The sequence below is a fragment of the Myiozetetes cayanensis genome, unplaced genomic scaffold (assembly GCF_022539395.1).
Source record: "Myiozetetes cayanensis isolate MyiCay16 unplaced genomic scaffold, myiCay2020 scf10, whole genome shotgun sequence".
In the NCBI taxonomy this organism is placed as follows: Eukaryota; Metazoa; Chordata; class Aves; order Passeriformes; family Tyrannidae; genus Myiozetetes; species Myiozetetes cayanensis.
Genome location: NW_026086605.1, coordinates 16,958,181 through 16,979,447, shown reverse-complemented (window position 1 = coordinate 16,979,447; position 21,267 = coordinate 16,958,181). Strand labels below are relative to the sequence as shown.

The window sequence follows — 21,267 nt, the reverse complement described above, 5'->3', positions numbered from 1 at the left end:
AACTACTGAAGTTACAAATCTCTCTTCAGTTCACTTTTCTCCTAGAGCAGGGAGCTGATGGTGCAGTATGTATCATAAGAGCACCTGTGCAGCAAGACCCAGTGTAGTACATAGTAGAGTTTGAGACCGGTAGATAGTGTTGGGGAAAGGAGGGCTCTGCATTCAGTGCAGGCTTTGCAACGTGGAAGCTCTAAACTCACTCTTCAGGTCAGCAAAATGCTGTTAGCTTCATGTCTTCTGCCTTTTGGGAATTGCTTTTTCATAATTAAAGCTAGATCTCTTGCTGGGAAACCCCTGACTTTGTGTGCAACAGACTGAATTAAACTGCATCTTGTCACTGAGTTACTGTACTGAGAAATCCCATATGAAGTAGCTGGTGTGCAATCTGTGCTGATTAGCCTCTTCTGACTCTGTGCTGCTCTAAATTGCCATGAAGGAGAAACAGGGGTATATCAAAACCCTCTGCCAGCCCCCCAGGGGACTAGGGCCCTTGGAAACTATGCCCCCTTGTCTCCATTCTAAGTAACTGTGAGGTTAGGCCCATGGTGCAGGGGCAACAGTGATGGTTGGCTCAGAGAAAAACACTTCATTCTGCAGGGAGATCTTTGGTGCTGATGGCAGTTCTAATGGGTTCCTGCATACAAGAGGAGAAAACCCAACCTCTCAATGTCCCAAACAGCAGCAAAGCTGCAGGAGGCAGCATAACTAGTCAAGCTAAGGTGACAGCAATCCAGAAAACATTAAGTGCTGCTGTCTAGGTTCATCCATCCAAGCACCAAGTATGCTATAGCTCAGCAGGTAAGTCTGGCCAGTCAAATTAAGACAGACTCCTGCCAGTCTTGCCCACAGCACAGCAAGATCCCTGACGGAATCTGTCAAACAAAAACGCTCCAGTTAAATTTAGTGAGATACAATGGGGTTTTTTAAGCGGCACAACTTGTCACTTATCTCTCATTTAGTGAAGATCCCGGATTTTGTCTTCAGGGTAATGCCAGCTTCTGACCCGAGATGCCACACTAGAGCCAACTTTAGCAAACCCCATGGTACGGAACTGGCTGTACCTTGTATCACAACTAAGTTGTTTTACAGAAGTTGAGAAAATACATTGAGCTGACAAAGTGAGAACAAGGTATATCAAAATAAAGTTTATTCTTAAAATGGCTAGTTCACACATAACAGCACGGATTACATAGGGGAAAAGTGCAATTAGTGGAGGAGATTTATTTCACCTTAGTATTAATCATCTCACTGTACTGCTTCACACTCAGGATATTATACTTCTTAGCTGTGATTTATATTTTGATGTTAACGCTATTTCTGTACAGCTAAAAGGTGTGCCAGTATTCACACCTGCTGAGCATGTGTTGGAGAATTTCTCACACAAGTCTTGCATGAAACACAGATCACCTTTACAGTTTGACAGCTCAGAAAGCTAAATTATAAGCATAAGGATACAAAATTTATATTAGTTTAATAAAGTCTTAAAAAAAAGAATTTTCAAAAAATGAGGTAAAATAGAACAGTTTTCTATGTGCAAGCCTATATTTAGTCTAGAAAAAACTAATAGCAGCCTTGCTCTTTAAAAGAAATTAATTTTCACAAAGTGCAACTAATTCACTGTCTTCAATATGAAGGACCTTGCCTATGTTATGCACTTGTGAAAAGTCATTGCTAACTTTGCAACTGGGAGTAAGATACTCAAACATCAGATGCTGTAATATTAGATCAGGTGATGAATAGAAGCACCTAATGCTGCTACGGGCCAAGGAAATTTAAAAATTGATGTTTTGTCACCTGACCTTACTTCTGGCATATTAGGGTGGCTTGAAAAATTTTTTTAAAGGCACATTTTTCTTTTAACATTAAAAGGTAACCATCTGCCTGCTAAGTGAGCAGGATGATGAAGTCAAGGTTAGATTTGTTATCAAATGCAAGGCATTCGAAAAAGCCAGTGAGGACAGACATCATCTCAAAGTAGTAGTCACTTCCAACACCCACTTTGCATTACTTTCTTTAGTCTTTTTATCCCCTAGAACTTCCCCTGGGATTTAGAAAAACAGCTTTGGAAAGAAGCAATTAGAACATTGCACATCTCCAAGTTATACAGCACATTCTACCTCATCCTCTTTCCTTACTTCTCCATTATCCTCTCCAAGTTTCTGAACCTGTATTGAAGCCCCAAATCTTTGCCATGCATCCCTACCTACCTCTGCCACAAGCATGTAGAGGCTCATATCAAGCCTCCTGACAGCATCTACTGCACTCCTAATATGTGCAAAGTGAATTGTGACATTGCACACACACATACTCTCAGGCATACAGTTATTACAGCTTGCTAACATACCATTGCCTTCCATACTACTTTGCAAGTCTCTCCCCTGGAGTGAGCCAGGAGACCTGACAGCAGAAAGAAAGCAGCATATACTTGAGATACGGGCACGCTATTCCTATAGTAGGTGGCATACGCATGGGTTTTTACCTTGGTTTTCTTTCCTTCCAAGGATAAGGTTTGGCTAAGAACTTCAGTAGCATAATATGGTTTAACAAGTCCCATAGACTAACGAATTTGGATTTCTTCAGACAGCAAACAAAACCTGCCAGGTGCTTTCATCGTGTAGTATGTGCACCAGAAAACTAATGCTGTTCTGTTGCCAAATAGAAGAATGCTTCCTTGGTATTATGGATCACCAATATGGTGATGAATTTTCAATCTGACCCAAGCTCTGCCACTGGGGAAAGAGGCCACTGGACAGCCTCGGACTGCCAAGCTGATCAGGCTCTCTCTCTTGTCCTCTCCGTTGAGTTTGATGATCTGCATAGTCTTTCTCAGCAGATGGTATCTGAACACCATCAGGCTTCCACTCTGCATGAACAATCTTGTAATTCTGGCCCTCGTTATTGTCCCAGAAGGTATGTCCTTCGCTTTGGTAAGAAATGCAAAACTCTATCTTCTCTTCAGAGGAAATGGCAGGAGGCAAATCGATGGTAAATGAGAAGGTATCATTTTCAGAATCACTGTAAACATTGTTCATGTATACACACTCAACATCCCTGTAGGTCTTCCACGTATCAAAAGTAATTCGAACCTGAACCTTTTTCTCAAAGCTCACGTTTTTTACTTTCACAGTGCCTGACAACACCTTCTCTTGTAGGGTGCAGTTCTCCAGGCAGACCAAGTTCTTCTGTAGGAGGTTCCTGAAGTCCAGGTAGTCAGCTGAGGGCTGAGGGAAACCCAGAATCAAGTTTTTCTCCTCGTGCAATTTTAAGTCAGATGTTATGTCTTCAATGCCTAAGAGGTCAAACTGAAGATCCCACCCAGGGTGCTCCTGGAACTCAGAGAAGGTGTGTATCGCCGTCAGGGACAGCCCCTTCGAGTCCGCAAACACGACTCGCTTCTTGGCTCGGGCTGATGAGTGGTTCCAGTCGCTCTGTTGAGCTTCAGAGTCACGTTTCACATGAAGGCATGGTCTGAGAGGTTTGAGTCTGTTCACAAAGTTGTTTCTTTGGCAGTCCTCGAGAGGGCTGAGAAAGCTCTTCAGCGGTGGAGAATGGGCTAAGCAAATTCGCATGGCGACGTCCACAGGCATGATGGAGCTCGGCAAGGGTCTCGGGTCCAAGACCTGTATCATTCTGAAAGAAATAATGTCCTGTGTTTTTGCTTATAACATCAGATAAGAAGCTTCTTAAGAATGCATATTTGCTTCATCCACTCTCTTAATTATTCATGACCTTGTCTCTGAACAGCTTTAAACAATGCAGTCTAAATCAAAACTGACAGTTCTACCTAAAGAACTAGGGTGAGACTAGCCAGTCATTTCTTGACAATCCTCAACTTCTTCAATTCAGATCTTTGCTTTATCAAAACCTCTGAAAAACAGATTTTAGTGACAGCTAATTGAACGTATTTCCTTGTAAATACAGGAAAAAGAACGTTCTAGTAATCAGTAAAACAGAACCAGAGTAAGTGGAAATGCTCATCCACTTTAGCTTCCCTCTTAGAGGCTCTGACCCAGGTCTTAAAATTCCAACAAGCTGGATCAGCTGCTTCATCTCTGGAGAGAGACAGCACTATATTAAGCAAGTTGACTATCCCATCAGAGCATCAAATGGGATTTTATGTACCTTGATGCAGAACCATCACACTGTGGCTTTGAACAACCATTAGTCCACGTTTTAGACACTTATTTTGGATAACTCAGATGAACAAAAATCCTAAAGCACCTTTGGAAATATCTTCTATGAGCTATTAACTCAGGTCTAAGTAATACAGCTCTTTGCACTGTTAATGTTGACTGCTGGGTGAAGAGGGGGGAAAAATGGGGAGGGGAGAGACCTCCTTAGGTTTCAAGAATTGGCTTAAAAACAACTTCTGATAATCCCCAAAGACCATGCCAAAAGCCTACTGCAAGTATTCAATAAGAATGCCACAGCTTTATTTGGAAAGGTTTACTCATAATGCTCTCTCTCAAATGATGAATATCACAATTCCTATGCAAGAACATGGCCTGTTCAAGGCCAGTTAGTGTGAATATTTGTAAAGAGGGGCTTCGACTGCAGCACATCCCTGCTGAGATGGATGCAGTCCCTGCTGGAAATGCAGAATTTTGTTGAGTCATAGAAAGGCATGGGCTTTGCCACTTAAATAAAAGAGCTTTCTGCTTCCCAGAGTTCTCCCTGGTATTTCAGAGCCCTGCCAAAACCAAAGCAGAATCTGTGCTGGCCTCGTCTACTTGATTTTTTTTTTTTTAATTGTGGAGGTATTTGCCATAATAAGTAGTAGGAGGAGAGTACCCGAATCAAAGTAATGAAGTTTTGCTTTGCTTTAATAGGAAAAGAACTCAGGTTGCAAAAATACTCTCTCTGCAACTTTGGTGACCTGCTGCTTCTCAGCTTTTGCAGTGTCAAAAAAAAACCCCAAAACTAAAAGAACCAAACAAAAAAACCAACCAAAAAAAAAACACACACACAAAAAATACACCAACCAACCAAAGAAAAAAACACACGAAATAACAAAAAACAGCCCAGCACGCAAAACCCAACGCCACAGCCTGAGACAGGCTGCTGGAGAAGGCAACACGGAGCAGGCAGGGAAGGGGCGAGCAGCACCGCGGGGCTGCCCGGGCACAGGGGACGCGCAGGGCGGGAGGGGCGCGGAGCGGAGGCAGCGCCAGGCTGCGCTCCCCGGGGCCGGCTCCGCTCGCAGCCCCGGCCCGGGCGGAGCGGGACCGGCGCTTACCTGGTGCAGTGCATGGGGGCCGGCGCTTACCCGGTGTAGTGCATAAGGGCCCCGCCGCCGCCGCTCGGGGGCCGCGCCCGCCGCGCCGATGCCTTTATGGGGCCGGGCCGCGGCCCGCGGCCAAGGGGCGGCCCCGGCCCGGGCGGGGCGGTGCGGGAGGCTGGATGGTGCCGCCACATCCCGCCCGGGCTGGGGGTCCTCGTGCCGTGCCCGTGTCACGCCCCGTGCTTGCACACCCCGCGTTCCCTCTCCTTCCCCCCACCCCGGTCTGGCGCTGCCGTGCTCTCCCGTCCTTCAGGGAACGGCAGGAGCGACGCCCCGCAGAGCGGCTGCGGAGTTGCGGGCGGGCAGGGGTTCCCAAGAGGCTCCTGCTGATGGATGCATGGCACATGGATCAGTATGCTGTCTCTGTACGTATAATGAGAGTATTCATAGGACAGTAAGACTTCAGTTTCTTAGCTCTGTGCCTTGGTGACTGAAGTTCCTGCCTTTCGTGACAGTACATGACATTAAGTGTCACACAGATGAAGCCTGAAGCACTACCTGGCAATGCAGACAAGGCTTTGAAAAATACTGCTCTGTTTTCTGGTGCCAGTTATTCAGGACGACCTTCCCTGGTCCTCTGCTTCTCGAGTTGCATCCCTGCTGCTCCCATTACTCTTCCTCTTCTTTCCCTTCTCTTATCTTTTGGTCATTGCAGCTCCCTCTGAAAGACAGATGATATTTTCTCATCATTTGCTTAGGGAAAGTGCTAGAAAACAGTACCTGTGTGTCAGAAGCCTTACTGGTTGCAAAGGGTTAATTTTTCTTTAGGAGGAGCTACAAATACTTTCAGCTCAGCAGCCTATCGGGCATCAGTAAGCCATGCCCAACACCCACCATAAGGGAGGACTGGACACACGGCTGGCAGTTATCAAATCCCTTCTAGTTACCCATTATAAAAAATGAGTTAATAACTGGAGAAGTTTTATGAGCCTGCACTACTTGAATGTTTGTCCATGCAGCTTCTCCCACAGCACCACTTAGTTGGGCTGCTGCATTATCAGAGATCACATGCAGCAGCTGAGGCTGCTCTATCACACTATCTGCAGGCATTAAATAAGAGCTGCTTGAAGTCTGCACAGAAGGAATTACCTCAAGGCTTTGCTACACATATTTCTGGTCCTATGTAGTAGCTCATTGCACTGTTTGCTGCTATGAAATATTTTGCTCCTGTTGTGGTAAAATACCTGTTTTGCCTGACCTGGAAAACATAATGAAAGATTGTTTAAAGTTATATGCTTAGCAAAGAAAAAAAAAAAAAAAGTACTGAGATGCAGAGCCTTTCATGGGGAGATCATTGCCCAAGTCAGTAAATATGGACTGGATACCACAACTTTGTGCCTAATTGGTAATCTGGAGCACATTCATGGTCGTGGACTGGTGCCCCAATTTCCTGTTGCCAATACAAACAGAGAGCATTGTGTGGGGCCAGGAAACTCTTTCCTAATCCGAGGAGGCATCCCTGCATCGAGGCAAACTGACAGGGTTATCTGAGTTAGCACACCAGTTCATCCTGCCAGCGATGGTTCCCTAGCTGTGCTTTTTATAGAGGACTCAGGTTTCCAGATACTTTGGTTCTGCAGCTCTTCTGTCATCAGCAGATCTGTCTGTCTTACCTTTCAAATAGGGCTGCTAAAATGGGAGTACCAGAGGAAAAACATTCATTGTCTTACTATGCATTTGAGAGCATTTTATGGCATATCAGCTTTTCTGACATTTTCAAGTGCACAGTGACAGAAATATATTCCTGGAAGAGGCAGGGCTGATTATAAAATCAAGACCCATCATAGGGGGTTGTACCTCCAACTGCTTCTGTAACATGAAAACCCAAATTGAGCACCCAGACTAGATCTTTGTCTTTTCCTGAATAAGTCGCACGTTAAATGTAGTAGAATAATTGCAACAAGTTAGCAAGAGTAAATACAGTTTTGTTATAGCTACCATACTTTCGCTAAACCTTAAATGTATATTTTTAAAAACAGTTTGCAGCCTAGATGATCCAGATGCAATGTAAGGCACGGGCTCATTTTGCAAGGAGTTCGCTGAGGTTGCTCGGTGACAAACAGGCACTTGGATTCACACTGTTCTGTTTAAAGACAAATATATGCTACTAGCTCCACAGTGAATGCTTTTATATGCAGATGCTCCTCTGGGTCTCACTGTTCTTCACCTGCCTGAACTAACAGAGACCTTTCAATCAGCAGCTCTGAGAGCAGGTAATGAGTGATCGTACCTTTCTGTCAGGTATCATCTGTTTGTTGGCTCTTGTCATTTTATTAAAAATGAAAGAGCTGCTTTTTTCAGCCTGTGTTCTGAAATTGGGTAGTTAAACAAGGTTTTTGTAGTTTAGTCTGACTTTATTACTTTCAGGTTTCTCGGTTTCTTTGCTGTCTTCCCCCACAGCTTCAGGAGGGAAGGAAGGAAATATGTTGCAGTTGAGGATATAGAAAGAATAGAATAGCCTTTAGCATTTAATTGAAGCCTACTGAAGCAAAGATAAGCAAATATTTCCTGAGAGCAAAGTTAAGTCATGTCCACATTTATAGTGGACACATAGAAGTCCAGAGAGAAAAAAAGATACCCATTTCACTTGTATAGTAATTGCATCCCTTGAGAAATTGCTGCTGTTTGCTGAGTGGGTGAGCAGTGCCAGCTCAATGCAGTTAGACTGTGCAATTGAACGGGGAAGTTTTTTTTGATTTTGGGCTTGAAACTGAAATCAATTGCTAGGCCAAAGAATATGTCCACCTTATTTTGGCTGGCACATATGTTGTTCCTAGAGCATCCCACAGCACCTGTGAATAAGACAGAGCTTTAAAGAATGTAAAGAATATCTGTGGTAATGACAGATCACACAACGTTTACAGCCACCGTCTTTTTTTTTTTCCCTTGAATTGAGCTCTTCTGTTCAATACTACTAAGACTGATCTTTGTAAATGTGTACTATCTACTAAGTTTGGCTGCAAGTTTCTATGAATGCAACTGTGACGCAAATAGTAATTATTCAGGCACATAGCAAGGCTGGTCAGTTGAGCCTGTGAGCCTTGGAAAATTTGAAATCACTGATTTATCTGATGAAATACAGTGAGCAGAAGTCTTATTTTACTCCAAATAGAAGACTATTTTCTTTACTTGCTTCTCAGAACCCTTTGGTGAACTCTGAAAATTCCTGATGGTTATGAATATATACACAGGAAACTTGTCCTGGGAAACTCTGTCATTGTTTTAGGGGTTTCTTCATCACTGGCACAGTCCATATGAGGAAGAAATACATTTTTTACATTCTCAGAATATGTATTAGTCCATTTCTCATGGTTCAGTTAGGCCTAACATGCTCTAGCCATTGGGATCTCCTCACTGAGACATTTGTAAATTGTGATCACTTGTTAATAGGTAAATCACAGAAAGTCTGGAAAAAAGTATTTCAGTGCCCCAGAAAGGAGAAGTATGTGCAACCAAACACACATGCAAAGACAGATGGGTTTTATGTTTTCTTACAGCAGCAGGACATAGGTCTAACTCATTGAGCATTGGCAGAGGGTCTAGATCTCGTTTCATTTCAGTCAACAGTGCAAGTTCTTGCCACTCTTGGAACTTTGTAAGGCTAAATTCAAAGGCATTTAAATCTGAGACATTTAAATTCTTTGAAATTGAAAGCTTTGGACTGAATTAGAAGCTAGAAATTGATTTAAAATGTCTAATCTTGTTAAGACTGATTAATGATAGATTAGTCAATTGTAGATTAGTCATCACTTTGGAAATGTATAGTGTGAGAGAAGTGCATTGCTTTCTGAAACAAGTGACATCGAAAAAGCAAGAAAATGTATCTCAGGCTGCTCAAATGTTTTATGTAATGTGATTATATTAAATTCAGGATATTTTCAGCAAGATTCCTTAAACAGTTTTTTTGCAAAACGCAGCCTGTTAGAAGTATAATTGCTTTGCTAGTACATAGTAAGATGAAATAAAGACAATGCCACATTACGTATAAATTGCTGCACCTTAAAGTGAAAAGGGAAAGCAAACTGAAAGAAGGAATAGCATGAATGTAGGTATTCATTCTTGGAATAACCTGAACTTCCCAAGAGTGCAGAAAACAAAACACATACATATATTTTATGCATGATTATAAATCTGGCTTATAAATACAGATCAGTTTTTTAGAATGCAAAGGCTTTCCTAGATCTTTGAAAGACATACAGTATTTCAATATTACAACATTCCTTTTCTCAATTTTTTGTGGATTTTATTTTTAACCACACACCCAAGAAGGTTGAACCTTGATATCCTGTGGTCAAACATTTCATAAATATAAATCATGTTGCTGTGTGTAGATAACCAGTGTTTATTCTGTATTCTTTTTCCTGGGCCAAGGTGAAGGAATTACCTCGGCTGATGAGTAGTCTTTTCCAAAGAAAATAGTAAGTGAAATGCTGCTTTGTGCAATTTGGTTTATGTTTAATGCTGTGTGAACAAGCAAATGTTGGCTGAGTAGACACTTCCATCAGCTATGTGGGAAGTATCCTCGTTCTTTCCAATCTCTCAAGGAAAAATGTGATTTCTTTATCCAAATGTGCACAGTTCCCTACAGACTTGCAGGAGCCACATGATTATTCAATATGATTACCATTCACATAAGACTTATGTTGAATAAAACCTTCATCCTGAATGAGCATTGCTGTATCTGACAGCGGCCCAGCTAACAGCTGCAATGTGTTCACCCAGAGTGTTCAGAAGTCTTTGCAGGGTCTTTATAACACTGCTTTTCTTGTTCTGCCCCCCAAGAGACATGATCCATTCCTGTATTTTAGGTTCTCTTACAAGGTTCTTTTTGTCTTATCACATGGGAAGAATGGGGCTTGGAAATCAGTACAGTCAAATTCTGTGTCAAGTTCTTCTTGGATTTTCTATGTGGGGAAAAAGCTCTCCCCTATGGCATCAGTCTAAGAGATGAATGAATCTCTTCTCTTTCAGATTTAGTCTATTTTCTAACCACATCAGACAAAAAATTTGAGTTTTTTTAGGATGTGCCATAGCTATCCTTTTTTGGATGTACAACATATATATATATATATAAATGTATACTTCTCCAGTTTCACAGGGGTCAAATTTCATGCAGAGATTCATTTCATTTTTAGATTTGCTGGAAAGAATGAAGTTTTTTAATCCAAGTGCTCTAACATCATCAGTCCCCTTTCATCCTGCAATGGGAGGGGAAGTAGTTATTGTCCTGGATGTAGGAAGATTTGTGGCCTAAATGCAAAATTTGCAATAAATTGGTTTCTTTGGGTTATTCTTGGATGCTGCTTCCCAGAACACAGATGGTTTACTGTCAAAATGTGCTTGCTCCATATATGCATTAATGCTTACAGTAAGTTTTGCAATCTTTAAAATGGTTTTACTCAGTGAGAATACTCTTGCATGCTTCTCTAGAGAATTGCAGTCACAGAATAACGGAGGTTGCAAGAGGCCTTTTGAGGTCATCTAATCCAGCCTCCTCCTTGAAACAGGACTAGGTTCAAAGTTAGATCTGGCTGCTCAGGTTGCTTGTCCAGCTGAGCTTTAAATACCTCCAAGTACAGAGAGTCCACAGCTTCTTAGGCAAACCTGTGCCATTACTTAACCCCTCTTGTAATTTTTTCTATTTATCTGTCTGGAATTCCCTTGCTGCAATGTGACTGCTGCCTCTTTATCTGTCTGGAATTCCTTTGCTGCAACGTGACTGGTGCCTCTTTTCCTTTTGCTGTACATCTCAAGTGGAAGTCTGGCTCCATCCTCCTCTATTCCCTCTTAGTTGTAGGAGGCTGCACTCTGACCCACTCTTACTTAGCCTTTTCTTTTGCAAGTTAAGCAAACTCAGCTCTCTCAGCCTCACCTTCTGCAGCACATTCCAGTCTGCTAAGCATCTTGGTGACCCTCCACTGCCTTCACTCCAGTTAATCCATGAAGCTTTCTTACTGAGGGACCTAAAACTGGACACAGTTCTCCAGATGCAACCTCATATGGGCCCCATAGAGGGGAATAAACATTTCACTTGGCCTTTAATTCAGGACTTAAAAACAGATCCATGGTGTTCTCTCATACACATAACACAGGCAGAACTTCTTTGTTTGCAGAGGCAAAGGCTCTGTGCAATTTGGTACATAGATATTGGTTCAATCTCTTCAGGCCTGTTAGGTTTGTTTGGGAAACAGCAGTTATCTCACCAGAATTTTGACATGGAATAAGTACCTTTTATTTGTGGGTTGTGGGAGTCTTCTTAAATCACTCTTTGTTCCAACTCAATAGTTTTGGGAATCATTCTCTCATACGATTTCAGTCATTTAGGAAAAGGATATTGCACTTCTGTAAATAGGCTATCACAGTCTCAGGCTCTCAGGACTTTTGATTTAACATCTGCCTCCACTTCCACATGTTCACTGTTCACTCTTACCTGTAAAATTGAAATAAAGTTTTCTCCAAAATGCTGATACACAAACTTTTTGCTTTGCTTGCTGTCACAGTCAGGCCAATTTCAAACCTGTTTGAGGCTTTTGCTCTGACAGTACATCTGAAGGTTTTCTACAACTCTATTTCTACACATGTTGCTGTTTCCGTCTTCCTATCTCTTCTTCTGATTAATTTTGGTTGGGTGACTTCTCATGCTGTCAATTTACATTTCACCTTCTCACCACACTTCATGTCCCTTAATCTATTACCCAACTCTTATTGCCCAGCTAGCTTAGCAAAAGCCACTAAGACCCCTTAAAAAGCCATCCAGTGCAAAAAATCACAGCCGCTCTTTCAGCATGCTGTTCCTACACTAATAAAAATTGGCTTCAAACCACTCAAGGTTGCTCCACACATTCTTCCTGGCTAGTTCTTTTTAACCATTTCATGTTAACCAGGCAACAGGATGGACTTTGCCCAGTGAGTAAAACAGAGCCCATGCACTAATCTTCTAGGCTGCACTCTACTGCAAAGGCATAGATCTCACCTTGGTGACACTCTCATACATTTCCTAGTCATAATGTACTATTTAAGGGTATGAAGAGTTATTTGAGAACATTTATCTGAAGAAGAAAGCACTGAGTGTGTTGGAAAGGAAAAGGAATTCTGTTCTTTATTCCCAGACTAGGAAGAAGGAAAAAGCTTCTCTTAACCAGGGGTAGTTAGAAACTTTTCTTTGTTACAAAATTCTAATATTTAAAGGAATGACGTTCAACAGAGTACTTCTTGGAAACATAACATTAAACAAAGAAACAAATCCAACCTTTCTTTTTGCCTTTAGCAAGGAGTTCTATCAAGGATCCCTTCCCAGAGAATGAGATGGGACACAAAATAACATACAGCACGGGTGGCATGGCATTCATGACCTTCTCCTGAGCTGGGGAAAACCCATCCTGAAGTTCTTGATTCTCTTTCCTGTGCCCATATATTTTTCTGCAGTATATTTATGTATGCAGAACAGCACAGCTCTAACAGGAGAGGCCCATGGAGCTGTCTGGAGTGCAGTAAAGGCACTTTGTAGCCTACTCACAGGGCAGGAGCAGGCTGTCTCCCAAGCCAGAGCCTGACCATATCAACTGGGTGTTATGGGAGAGGAAGTTGTGCTTCTGTCCTTTGGGAGCAAGTGAGGGAAGGGAAGAAAGTAAAAAAAAACCTTTTTCCATCCAACCCAGATTGCCAACTTTTTTAAGCTCTCTGTGCCCCAGAGGGAAAGAGAAGTTGTTCCTCTGGTAGCTTTTTTCCTCAGGCCAGTAATAAAGACAGTGAGCATGAGGGGAAATAAATTCTAGCTCTGTATAAAATAGGTAGCATAGGAATTACATATCCATTTTATTACTGGCATCATGTATTACACATTTGGCTTCTCCAGATAATAGCCATATTCATAATTGATACAGTCTGTATTTGAATATCCCATGAAGAAGGTATTTAAGGAGAAACTCCTCTGCTAGTCATAGCACAACAATGCTAAAAGCAGGATGGGGTGTTGGTCAATGGAATGTCTGTTTTAGAAATGACACCCTATTATCAGGATTGATAGCTCCAAAATCAGGTTAAGAATGCCCTGCAGGTATAATACCAGAAAATAAAATAGGATACGTGACCCTTTTATGTAACACAACGTAAGTGCAGATAGAGGAAGAGAAATGATGATTCATTATCTGTTCATCCAAAACCCAAGAATGCTGATACACATACTACGTCCTAAAGCTTTGCAAGTCTAAACGCATTCTTGATTATTGTCAAATCATCTTTTCAGATGCTGTGCGCAGGAGCATGACCGTGCTTTCTGTCACTGATCTTCTTCTAAATCAAAAGGTCTCGATCAGACTTAGACTCATTGGTATGTAATGTATCTTCTAGTATGCCCTACTTCTACCATCCCTTGTTATAAGCTTTACAGGCAATCTAGCACTAGTTTTGTCCTCTGTGTTTTTAAACAGCATATAGAACTTTAAAAATACATAATAAAGTCTATGGCACACTATAGCTTTTGTAAATTACATTCCAGGCTCATGCTCCTGTCCTGGTTTTTATGATAGCCATATACAAAAGGCAAATTAATCCTTCTTGCAGGTGAAAGTCATTCTGTCCAGGACAGGGAGCTTCATGGTCTCAGGCATTTTTTTTTTCTTTTTACATCAGTCTGCCAAAATTAGAAAATCTACTTTCTAGCATTTTTTATCAAAATAAAATATTAATCTCTATTTTGTTTAAACTATATAGACATATTAGAGTTGGATGCCATGTTGATTAGAAACATCTGTGCCTAATGAAACTGTGGATTTTCTGAAAACAGGAGACCTATTCCAGTGTGAGCACATCAAACTGGTTGTGAAGTGATGAATAACATCTTACCACATAAATATAGAAGGTTCTTGCCATGATTCTCTGGCTGACATTTCTAATGATACGTTCTTAGCTAAGTCTATAGAGAAACATTCTCTGGCTTTCATGGGTCTTTGAGGTCCTCTGTTCTTAGGATCATTTCCTTTCTTTATCCATATGAACTCGAAAGAGTAATTATACTCCTGAAAATCTTTCCCTGAACAATGTTACCACACAGTGTGTAACCCTTACAGTGCAGCTAATAACAAGGGTGGAAACTCCCACTTGAAACTCCTACTACCAGTCTTTTCTTGATGGGGCAAGGGCATGCTTAGAAAGCCATTCAGTGGGATGTGTTCTGAGTTTAGAGACAATTATACTTTCACTGTGCATCATCCCCACAGCCACAATAGTTCACAAAAATTTAATGGAGCATGGGGTTCCTTTGAATATATGGATTTCTGTACTTCAGTACCAGTGTAATTTAATCAGATTGAATGGCAAAAAACAACTTCAATCTGTTGCAATGATGAAAAGACATCATAGAAACCAATGATAATTTCAAGAAGTGTTGCCTAACATTTATTTCATCTGTCTGTGTTGTTTTGCAAAAAGGAGTGTTTCAGCAGACCAACTGAGCAAATCTACTTTCCCTGCAGATTCATATTGGTATAAGTTTTTAACAGCTAAATGGAGATGTTTCCATGCCTTATCAAAAGTATCAGATGGTCAAAGATCTGAAACAAGGAATTAGAGCAAGACTTTCTAGGAGGAGGGAAACATGACTTACAGATACACCATACTATGCACTTCAATAACCTGTAGCCAAACTACCATAGAATTCTTTGAGCCACTATTATGTCATACAATGTTTTAATTACTACCAAAACTCCACTGCTGATACATAGCATCATATCTAAAACCAGTTTTCTTCCTTTTTGAGTCTTATGACTAGATGAGTTCAATTAGCCACTGAGACTTCATTCTTGCAGATAATTGATTACTCATCCGCTTTAAATTTGCCTTTGGTAGCCTGGCTCAGCAGGCAGATGATAGGATGGCTGATGCAAAAATTTATGCATGGATATAGAGTGGATAGGAGAGATATGAGCATACATTCCGAAAAAATGCTTAGTTTGCTTGCTTTTTTTAAATCTGAAAAATAGGGCACTGATTTCCTGCTGGGGGAATACTTTTGAATAGGAATGTCTGGAATTACCTATTAAATTGGTTCTAACATGGAGTAGGAGGCAGAGAGCGGGAGGAAATCATGATGGAAAAAAAAATGGATGTCAGGCTAGGAAACAAGTCAAGCTAGAGGCTCTATATCTCAGAGGTTTTCTTGTGTCTCTGTGCAGAGTCCCAAAATGACTACTGACATGGCACTTTTTTATGAAGTCCTACACTTTCCTCAGGAAGCAGAAGGGAACACTTCCAGTTCATTTTGATCCTTTTCTCCCATCACATATGTCATCATTTAAATGTAACAGGAGCCTAGAAAGAACTAAGCAAAAATCTTTTTATTTAAAATACATTGTCTAAATATGAAGGGAAATTTTAAGTCTCCATAAGTTCTGTATTTTCCCTGCAGCTAAGTGTTTTGTAGGCACATTTGATTTTATGTAAATATCATTACTGTGATAGAAATTCAATCTTGGGCTTTGTTTAAAACAAGCAAACAAAAACTTTCAGTGTCCTTGAGCAGTGCAAGCTCTCTAATTCAGAGGTGATGCTGGCCACTGCCCTTCCTTTGCTTTTTTTCCTTTGCCTCATGCCTCAAGTGGTGCAACACAAATGTTAGGAAAAGGTGACAGCTAAAATGGTGTGTGACATTTTAAGGGGCACATTTTTTCCTGACATGCCATTCCTCCTCCTCCTCCTTTTTTTTTTTTTTTTGTCCCTGCAGTTAGAGGAGCTGTGCCAGTCATGAGAGTGTCTAGCTGCCGTGTGTGGCAGCCTCGAGGCTGGGCTCACATGTCTGCACAAGAAACTCTCCCCAGTGGAAAACTCATCACTCAGCCGAGGCAAGGGAGGTTACTGGAGGGAATGCAACAGGGAACTCAATCTGCCGTTCTTGCCCAGAGGACACGATGGGAAGGGATCAGATCCATCCTTGCCTCCTCTCACATGTAGCTAGCGAAGACAGTCAAGAATTGATTCAGTGAGTCCTTCTAATTCATTTTGGGTCATATCAGAGGTTTGCTCAACATACAGCAGGACTTCAGATGAACTCCTTTGTCCTGAAAAATGACTAAGACCAGACATGTTCTCAGTTGTAGCAGAGAGGCATCTTAAAAGGTGAGCAGCCTGTGAGCTCCAAAGTGGTGCCTCGCTGTAACAGTGCTATTAATCCTACCATATGCTAACACACCAGGTGCAAAAGAGAGGTTAGCATGTCAATGGATCTGCTGCAAGCACTTGCCAATTTGGCAGAAATTGTGCACAAATGCACAACTATTAACATATCTTTTAAAGGAAAGGCTCTACTATATTCAGAGGAAAGGCTCTTTCTATATTTAGAAGCAACTTAAAAATAGGAGGGTGTTAGTCTCATATAAATGAACATGGGAGAGTGATATAAGGTAGTAAAAGGCATCTAGCAAAGGATAAAATAAATCCCTGCAGGTCGCTGTGGCCTTGCTTTGAATTCCTTCTGAATTTAGCCTAGAATGTCAATGCCCAGGGCAAGTTGTTGTTTGCACACAGCACAACACAACTGGCCCAAGATAAGTTTCAGACAGAGAAGCCAATTCTCCTACCTCTTTTTGCTTGATCATTTGAATCATTTGATCATTTAAAGCCTTAAAGTGATCATTTGATCACTTTATCATTCAAAGCCTTCCAATAGCTGACAGTAAAATTGCTAGTTAATAAGCTGTTTAGAGATCCCTGAATTGAAAGGCAGAATGTGAAATGAACACCAGTCAAGATACCAAGAAATTATGGAAGGTCTTTCTCTTCTCTGTGATCAGTGCCTGGAAAAGGTGTTCTTGTTTGGGTTTTGGTTTCTTTTTTTCAGAAACATACTTTTTCCTACAAGTTTTCCTATTAAGAAGCCTCAAAGTGCAGATCATTGTCACACACTGGTGAAAATATCTATCTCCCTCCCAAAATCTCAAAAATTTTTAGACTTTTTTTTATATGCAGTTTTTTATTGTTTCAGATTCTTGGTTAACATTTATGCTAATGGTTTCATTTAGTAACTTTAAGTGCCTCAGTGTTTTGCAAGGTGCAAAATAGCCTGGTTTTATAGAAGGTAATTTGTTATAAGGTAATTTGTATAAGGTAATTTGTTAGCCACATTTCTAAGGCTATATTTAACATAACAAAAGCACCATTTTGGCCTGAAAAACCAAAATCTTCCACTGATTTTAAAATTTCTGGTTTGAAAATTTTGACACATAATGCACATGATGTTTATGGTGGTTTCTCTTCACTCAACTTCTTTTTCCCTGAACAACAGACAGAAGGCAGGATTTCCAAATGGCACCAGCTGTGTTCTAAGATTTATCAGTGCTTGGCATCAAAAGTAAAAAGAGCAGCAGAATTTGCCAGTACTCACAATAACCACATACCTAGCTGCCTCACACAACTCCTCCCAATATAGATGGGGAGTATACAGAGGGGCTATATCAAGCTTTGACGTAATTTACGTTTGGAAGCCCTGTCCAGAGAGTATGAAGTCACCTAAGCCTGCACATTTGTGCTGGGATCAGCTAAAGCAGAAGCAGTGGTTTAAAATAGGACACTGGCAGTTTGCCTAAAAAAATATAACTCAATAAATCCTCTGTCTAAAGTATTTGGACAAAGTGTAACTTAAAAATTTAAAAAATCGGTAACCAGGCAATTTCAAAATACAAACAATCTTGGACTCCTTGTTTCTTTGTGAGGACAAAGTATATTTCTGAAGTAGGTCAGTCATCATCATCATCATCTAAAGGTCAAATCCGGCCCCTTAGGCGTCTTTCCTAAAGGATGAGTTTCAGTGTTGTGCCAAGCTGACTTCTGTCCATACATACAGATCTCTATCTAGACTAACACCATGAGCTTGACCTGTGTGGGAGCACAGCTTGGAGTTCACACGTTTCTGATAATAGAGTAATAATAATAGCAAGGTCCTGACTACCCTATTCTGCCCATAGAGCTATTTGGGTGGTTCAAATATCACTTTGCAGCACATCTGCTTCTACTTAACTCCTCCTTCACTCTTAAATTAACTCTTACCATTCCTACAGTGAACTCTTTTACCATCCCAGCTGGATAATTACCTCCATAAAAAAGACAAGACAGCTGTATATACAGTAGTGTAGTGCTCCCTGTCCATCTTCCATCCATCCTGCTGCCTCACAAGTTGCCTGCAGCCTCAGTGGCCCTGGGTGCTGGAGTCTTCAGCATTGTGAGGGACCAGCTCACACAATCTCTTAGCCTGTGCTTCCAACATACAAGGTTGTTACTTTAGAGAGTGGTCTTGGGGCAGCCATTAGTACATAGTTTCAGTTTAACCAGTATGATTTCCCAGAGCTTTTTTGAGCAATGCAAGTAGCATGAATATTTGGTTTTTTTCTCACTATTGTGAAGCATAATGTCTCTGATTTCTTATACAAATGGGTTCTTTTCTTCAGGGACATTAAATATTTCTTTTAAGAATGTTATGAGCTCAGCATTAAAGTACGTTATAAATCTGTCCAGGGATAAATAAAACAGTACTGAGGAATATTAGCTAAGGGAATCTATTGTAAGATTTATTTGTTTCTCTCTCTTCTGCCAGAACAGAAGCAAAGCCTTCAGATTCTTCTCCAGTCCTAAAGGGACTGGCAGCTGACCAGCTTATTTAGCAAAGCATTTAGGTATGCTACTGAACTTCCTATATGCAGGTCCCTCTATGTAAGTCAATATGACTACTCCAAATATTACAATACTTGATTAACCATCATCATGGCTAGGCTTCATGAACGAAGATTTGAGAAGGGCTCTACCCACGCTTGCTGCAAGCGCGCTGATGGCTAAAAAGGCCAATGAGAGATAGACAAGTCTGGTTGCAGAAGGCACAGCAGAAAGACTCCCCAGGTGATATCGACGAGACGCGATTCTTTCTGCGTTGTCTTTTCTCCTCGAGAGTGATCCTGCGTGTGTTCTCAAAAGCAGCAGCAGCGTTACAGATGGTGTGTCTCCAGGCCTCCTGACTGGAGGCCAGGGTAGACCAGTGGTGGGGATCAATATGGCCAAGGCTGAGGGATTGTTTCAGGCAGTCCTTGTGTCTCCTCTTTGAGGCTCCTCTCTTGCAGCAGCCAGTGGCAAGTTCCCCACAGAGCACGATCTTAGGGAGGCAGTAGTCCTGCATCCTGGAGATGTGCCCTGCCCAGCGCAGCTGTGTTCTCAGCAGCATGGCCTCAATGCTCGGGACTGCTGCCTGTTCAAGGACAGACGTGTTGGTCACATAGTCAGTCCAGTGGATGTTTAGAATTGTACGGAGGCAGCGCTGATGGAAGCGTTCTAAGAGACGCAAGTGGTGGCGGTAAATGACCCATGATTCGGACCCATATAAAAGAGTAGACAGTACAACAGCTCTGTAAACGCTGATCTTTGTACTTCTCTTCAGGTGTTTGTTTCGCCACACTCTGTGATGGAGTTTACCAAAAACTTTGTATACCTTTGCTAACCTGTTGTCTGTTTCTGCATCAATCTTACTGTCTGAGGAGATGATGCTTCCCAGGTAATTAAATTGCTGGACTGATTTGAGCTCTGTTTCACCAATGGTGATATGGGGATGATGGGAGACTTCCTGAGGTGCAGGCTGATATAAGACTTCTGTCTTCTTCAAGCTGACTTCCAGTCCAAACAGCTCAGCAGCCTCTGCAAAGCAGGATGTTAAACGCTGCAGAGCTCCTTCTGTGTGGGCAACGAGAGCGGCATCATCAGCGTAAAGCAGCTCACGGACAAGATGATTTACGCTCTTAGTGTGGGCCTTCAGTCACCTTAGGTTGAAAAGGCTCTCATCGGTATGATATCGAATGTAGACACCGTTGTCTTCATCGAGGTCTGCCGTGGCCCTTTGGAGCATCATGCTGAAGAAGATTGTGAATAGAGTTGGTGCGAGAACACAGCCCTGCTTCACACCATTGGCTATGGGAAAGGGCTCAGAAAGTGCATCGCCATATCTGACTCGACCGCGCTGGTCCTCATGAAGCGAGATGATCATTTTGAGGAACTTGGGAGGACATCCTAAACGTTCCAAAACCTGCCACAGACCTTTTCTGCTCACAGTGTCAAAAGCCTTGGTGAGATCAACAAAGGTAACACAGACTTGGTTAACCACATGGGGAAAAAATAACTGATTCAGCTTTTAGCCAAGGTGGCCTACACCTATGGACTCCATGAGATCTCTGCTAAAAGCAAACCAGTTCTCCCCCAGAAGCTGGTGATACTGTGCTGTTAAATGCAGGGTTCAGTTTCTACATCATAATCTCTGTAAGGAGAATCTAACTTTCCAGAGCTGCCCTCTCTGTGTTACCTGAGTAGATGATGAGAATAGCTCAGAAAAAATATGATTTTATTTAATTCCAATTTTGTTTTGCTAAAAGCTCTTTTGGCTAAATTTGAGGAATACTAATACCTCTTGATGTTTCCTTACTATGATTGTTCTGTCTTGGATAAAATGAGGACAGGCATGCGTCAGTTGTTCTGATAAGTCTGCACTTCAGCCTCCCAGATCTTCGCTACAGCAGAGACTGTTTTTGAATCACTCTACCTAGCTAAAAAATGGGAAAATTATATTCCTAATAGACTTTTTAGATACCATCACAAAGTGCCTGTATAAAGAAGAAAATCCCTGACCATTTGTTTGTACACTGTCATCAGTTCTTCAGTGCTCTGCAGCCTTCTAAATATATGGCTGGTTGTGTCAAACTAACTCCAATGATAAAAATAATTTGTTTGCCTACAATTAAAAATCCCTAGTAACTAGCATGCATTCCATGCATTTTTTCCAAGGAATATAATTTATCTTGGAAGAAATACAAATTAAGCTAAGTTGTGTCCAATGTTTATCTGTTGCACAGGAGTTTGGTTTACAAGCTAAGAGGGCCACAAGAACAGCTGGGTGCTACATCATCTACACTGCAAGGGCTATTCTGGTTCACAATGAAGAGTTTCCATGCATGGACAGTATCAAG

General features: G+C 41.5%; 1 protein-coding gene across 4 annotated transcripts in view; it reads right to left on the bottom strand.

Moving 5' to 3' along the window:
- Nucleotides 1-1,130: 1,130 nt before the first annotated feature.
- Nucleotides 1,131-21,267, bottom strand: part of PPP1R3C (protein phosphatase 1 regulatory subunit 3C) — a 28,337-nt gene continuing 8,200 nt past the window's right edge. Inside the window, exons 1-2 of one of the 4 annotated variants that reach the window (XM_050335257.1) lie at nucleotides 5,780-6,015; nucleotides 1,131-3,630 (exon numbers count right to left, since the gene is read on the bottom strand). In XM_050335257.1, coding sequence (XP_050191214.1) covers nucleotides 2,685-3,629 — 945 coding nt within the window. In that variant the 5' untranslated portion in view covers nucleotide 3,630; nucleotides 5,780-6,015 and the 3' untranslated portion in view covers nucleotides 1,131-2,684. Of the gene's footprint in view, nucleotides 3,631-5,236; nucleotides 5,295-5,779; nucleotides 6,016-21,267 lie in introns of those variants that run through there. The other 3 variants (XM_050335238.1, XM_050335248.1, XM_050335230.1) reach the window with 3 other exon arrangements.